Here is a 5,229-nt window from a genome sequence, read left to right on the forward strand (position 1 = left end):
ATCCAACCCAAAAGATGTATTAATGTCTTAGATGTGGGATTTGTCGTTACATTTACTCGTTTTCATTATAAGCGTATTATATAACATTGATAAGTGATATATATTTTCTAATTTGAAACAGAGCCAAAGTGTTGTGAAATACGGTCCTTATGGCTATCAGACGGGGCAACCATGGTCTATAATGTTTGAACCAAGTGAAAATTTGAGGGAGATGATCATCAATACCGGCGCCATTGTAGATTCAATCACATTTATCACAACAAAGACTCATCGAAAGTTTGGTGGTGAAGGCGGAAATGGTGTACACAAGGTCACAACTTTATATCTTCAGTTTGTACATACTCCATACTTTCATAGTTTAAGTAAACTGTCTCCTATTTTTTTTTTTTTTTTTTTTAAAAAAAAAAATTTAATTGGTGTGTAATATACAGATTACATTTAAAGATGGTGAGTATATAACAAAAATAAGTGGATGGATTGGAGAATGGAGCATAAATCGCGACATAACGAAGTTAAAGATACACACTAATTTGTGTAAGGATGGTTATGGACCTTATGGAGGCGGACCATACACGGCATATTTATCTGAATTTCGCTCAGAAGAAGTACCATCAAATTGTCGTGTTGTAGGATTATTTGGAACGCTACACAACAACTATGTTCAGTCTATTGGACTATATGTCCAAAAGGTACCATGCATATGACAAAAGTATTTATATTTTCAAATTATTTAATTTATAAGATTTGACTTAAAATATGAGTAGAAAATAATTAGTCATTATAAATAATTTAAACGGACATTATCTTGTTTAACTTTCAATAAATAAAAACTTTGTTTAGCTTATTAATATTAAGGCATTCGTACAAGTATTTACTTGTACTATATATATTGAGTCAAATATTTAATAGTTCACAAAGTTAAATGTTTAATTAGTCAAATATTTATTGAACATTGTGTAAATTATAAGGTGGAACAGAAGAAAGAAGAAGAGAAGACTGCAGAAAATGTGCAAGAGAAGAAAGAAACGAAGATCGAAGAAAACATGCAAGAGAAGAGAGGTAGCATAGCATTCTTCGCAACCTATCGACCACCCGTGCCATTGGATATATACTCATCCAAATATCCACCCATGTCGAACCGAGACGAGGAGCTTATGACGGATGGACATTCTTATAATTACAACGCTCAAGTTATTCCACCATCGGCTCTCAAACTTATCCTTCAACGTCCACTATTGCGCGGCCAAGGCACTGAGGATGATGTAGATTCGGGCCGTCTATCAGCAATGATTTTTGTGTCCGAACGAACTGAAAACCTTGAGACCCTTCATATAGCTCTCCTTTTCCGAGACCAACCGTCCAAAGTACAAGTGTATAATTTTGCTGAAGTTTATGACACATTCAAGGGTGTCCGCATGGAGGATAGTGGTTGCATTGCTGGAAACTATCTTATTTATGTCTCTACTATGGAGCCCGCCATTGAGCCTCATCAACCTTGGACCGCGGTATATAAAACGAATCTGAAGGACGGAAAGACTGAACGCCTCACTCTCAAAGGTACACCCCTTCGTTTCACAATGATGTTCTTGGTTAGAATCTTTGACTTATTAAAAACAAAGAGAATATTCTAAATTTCTCTTAATCTATAACAACAAATATAGTCATGCAAGATCTAGTTTGATTCGTCTTGGTGAGTAGATTATTAATATCTAACTTTTATAATTTTTGCTAGTGTGAGATTAAAGGTACTTGCTGTCAAAGATGAATAAAAATTTGTATCAATTTACAAAACAAGAACATCATATAACTATAAATATTGAAGATTGAACTAGTTCATTGAAATGTGTTTTAAGTTTGACCGTGTTAATCATTTTGGAACCGAGAGAGTATAAACATTAGTCTATATCTTTTCTGTTTATTGATATGATGATATGAATTATATGTAACTTCGTATGAAGTTCAAAGTTGTGCATACATGAGTGAACTTAAAACTCTAATTTACTTGTATAGGGCAAGCTGATTTAAGTCCCTCGGTGTCACCCGATGGAAAGAAGATAGCAGTGGCATCTTTCCAAAGAAAAGCTGGTTGGGATGGCGAGATTGAGGATCTCAAGACTAGCATTTTCGTTATGAATGTAGAGCGGCCCTTAAATCGTGAGTTGGTGGTTGTTGATGGAGGTTGGCCTACTTGGGGAAGCAACAACGTTCTCTTTTTCCACCGTAACATCGAGAAGGTTAAAATTCAAAAACGTTGGGGGGTATTTCGAGTTGATCTACGTCTGGGTCCCACATCCGTGGCTCGTGTGACCCCGGAAGAGATCAGTGCTATGACCCCCGCCGCTATTGATGAGACCAAAGTGGTTGTTGCTACTCTTCGTCGAAGTTTCACATTCGACGAGCAAGATGAACGTGAAGCAGATCAATACCGGCACATTGAGGTTTTTGATATAAACCAACCAAAAGATCATTATATAGAAATTACTCAAAAAACTAGACCCATGGCCGATCACTTCAATCCCTTTGTCGTCGGTGATGCCATCAACGGAGTAAAGCGCATTGGTTATCATCGTTGCCACACTGACAAACTTAACGCGGTATGTACAATCAACTATGAACTTCTAAGTATATTAGCAAATCATACAATAAAGATACTTATGTTGATTGTAATATGACAGTATAACGTTGTTGAGAAAGATTTCTACAAGCTACAATCTCCCGATCCAGAGATCGGAATATTCAGGGTATCGGGTGTTTTTCCATCAATTTCAGAATGTGGCAAGAAGCTTGCATTTGTTGACAACGAGTTTAAGGCTGTGTGGGTTGCCGACAACACTGGGTTACATATGGTTTACAAGGTACATTCTTTGGATATAATCCATATTCATTATATTGATCCGAAAAGTTAGTGATATTGGAAATTAAAATTACTCCTTCTGTCCCTAAAAGTTGTGAGAATCGTCACACAATAAATAAATAAATAAATAAAATAAAAAAAAAAGACACAGAAGAGATTTTTTTTTTTTTTTTTTGGTGTACGTTAATCTTATAGTTATAGTTATGGGATTAATGTGCAGAGGAACGACTCAAACAGCATATTCTCTCCAGTGTGGAACCGTGGAAAGGACATACTCTATGTTTGTGTTGGACCTTCTTTCAACCAGAAAGAGACGGTTCAAATATTGGCGATTATCAATGTCTCAAAATCTCAAAGAGAGTTCAAATTTCTAACTGAAAAGGGATACAATAGTGCTTTCCCCTCTACCAATGGAGACGGTAAGTACTCATAACTTAGTATTTTCTAATCCTACCTCCGTTAAATAATAGTTGGAACTTTGAGAATTATTTGTGAGGTATAAAATATTTCAAAGAACAACTAATATTTAACGGAGGTATTAATTTCTATTGTACAACACAATATCATATTAAAGAAACTAGTTAAGAAGACTTCATACTATCGAAAGATATAAAGACCATATGATCTTAATACCAACTAATAATTTTTATTGATAGATAGCAATAACACACTAACATAATACTTCAAATCAGGGACAAAACTAGTCTATCGATCTACAAAGAATGGGTCGAAGAATCTATACATAATGGAAAATGCAAATCTAGGAGAATTCGACGGAGCTAAAGTAACAAGACTAACAGAAGGGAATTGGACAGACACACATTGTCAATGGTCTCCTACAAAAGATTGGATAGTATTTTCATCGAATCGTTCGAATCCAACAGCCAAAAAACTCGATGATCTACCTGATCCGGGGTACTTTGGTGTGTACATGGTGAAGGCTAATGATAGCAATGTGGTCATTAAAGTGATAGACAGTGGAAATACTTATTTAGGAGCACTATTTCCAGGACATGTGAACCATCCATTTTTCAGCCCTGATGGAAAGAGTCTCGTTGTGGCTGCTGATCTTGCTGCTGTGTCGTGTGATCCGGTTTCGATGCCTATATTCCTTCACTCTGTAAGACCCTATGGCGATATATTTATCGTTGATATTGACGCTAGTGACATACATAAGAATGAGAATTTGAAAAAATTCACCCGCGTTACACATAGTAGATATGAGAACTCAACTGCGACTTGGCCCATGGCCTCGACTAAGGACTTGCTTGCAAAATGGAACGTCCGATTAGCTGGTAACGACGATGCCAAGAAGTATAAGCCAGAATGCCCGTATATGCATAAAGGCGGGGCTGAAAGCTTTCATATGACTGGACACCTTTGTATTCCTGATCAGCGTTGTTGTTAGATTGAATTTGCTCTTCATTTGTAGCGGATAATAATGCTCTCACATGACTAGAATTGTCGTTTTATCAAAAATAAAAATTATAGTTTTTCAAAAAAAAAAAAAAAAAAAAAAAAAATTTATAGGGCTTGTTTCACATTGTTTTTTGTTTTTATTTTTCTGTTTTTTTTAAAACTAAAAACCAAAAACAGGAAACAAGAAAAAGTTGTTTCCACTTTTCGGTTGTCAGTTTTTAAAATTATCATAATTTTAATAAATTTGACTAATTTTTTATTCATTACATGATATATATCATATGATTTAAAAAAACAAAAAACCAAAAAACAGAAAACCACAGTGATGCCAAACGAACCCTTAATGTACCAATTTTTTTTTTGTTCTAGTATGTATTTTTGTCCAGGACTTTGCTCATTTATAAATTCAATAATTAATTGTTGTTATCTCTCGCTAATCGCCTTAGCTTGCACTATTCTTTGAGAACTCTCCACTTATAAACGGAGTATTTATATTGTTGAACGAGAATGAGAGATTGTTATTTATCACTGTTTAAGAGAAGCAAATCTGCCAAATCGTAAAGTAGATTACGATTGTAAAATAAGGATCTGGGTGCCGTTTTATTATCTCTCGCATTATAAGGAGTGCAATTGGGCACAAATAATGCACGAAGTTCACCAATAAAAATCCTTCATGTATTTTGCTCGTGTAAATTTTTCATAAAAAACATAACTCATGTCAGCCAGCTATATGCTATGGTTTTTTTTTTTTTTAAACAATATGACAATATGCTATGTTATTTGGCATCAACATGAGTACATGACCTTATTATTATTTTTTAGCACTGTCAAAACGCCAGTTCCGTTTTGGTTCGGTTTGAAATCGGTTCGGTATTTAATCGGGTCGGTTTGGAATCGGTTTAATTGTCTCACGGGTCGGTTTTGGTTCGGTTTAAATAGTTATCGGTTCGATTCGG

At 35.1% G+C, this 5,229-nt stretch overlaps 2 protein-coding genes across 2 annotated transcripts; both read left to right on the forward strand.

Moving 5' to 3' along the window:
- The first annotated feature begins 1,130 nt into the window (after positions 1-1,130).
- On the forward strand, positions 1,131-2,672 carry LOC145628275 (uncharacterized). The gene is made up of 2 exons (XM_081680574.1): positions 1,131-1,557; positions 2,011-2,672. The coding sequence occupies exons 1-2, from the start codon at positions 1,131-1,133 to the stop codon at positions 2,670-2,672; spliced, it is 1,089 nt and encodes a 362-aa protein (XP_081536700.1).
- A 147-nt stretch (positions 2,673-2,819) lies between these two features.
- On the forward strand, positions 2,820-4,339 carry LOC145627422 (uncharacterized). The gene is made up of 3 exons (XM_081679815.1): positions 2,820-2,855; positions 3,075-3,273; positions 3,547-4,339. Exons 1-3 carry the CDS (start codon positions 2,844-2,846, stop codon positions 4,260-4,262), a joined length of 927 nt encoding a protein of 308 aa, XP_081535941.1. The 5' UTR covers positions 2,820-2,843; the 3' UTR covers positions 4,263-4,339.
- The last annotated feature ends 890 nt before the right edge of the window (positions 4,340-5,229 follow it).

Source organism: Chenopodium album, chromosome 4 (genome assembly GCF_948465745.1).
Source record: "Chenopodium album chromosome 4, dcCheAlbu1.1, whole genome shotgun sequence".
Classification (NCBI taxonomy): domain Eukaryota; kingdom Viridiplantae; phylum Streptophyta; class Magnoliopsida; order Caryophyllales; family Amaranthaceae; genus Chenopodium; species Chenopodium album.

Bases quoted from the DNA above. Each gene is read 5' to 3' on its own strand.
- LOC145627422 (XM_081679815.1), top strand. The intron at 3,274-3,546 runs GTAAGTACTCAT...ACTTCAAATCAG, and splicing joins CCCCTCTACCAATGGAGACG to GGACAAAACTAGTCTATCGA.
- LOC145628275 (XM_081680574.1), top strand. From the start codon at position 1,131: ATGTCGAACCGAGACGAGGAGCTTATGACGGATGGACATTCTTATAAT. The intron at 1,558-2,010 runs GTACACCCCTTC...TTACTTGTATAG, and splicing joins TGAACGCCTCACTCTCAAAG to GGCAAGCTGATTTAAGTCCC.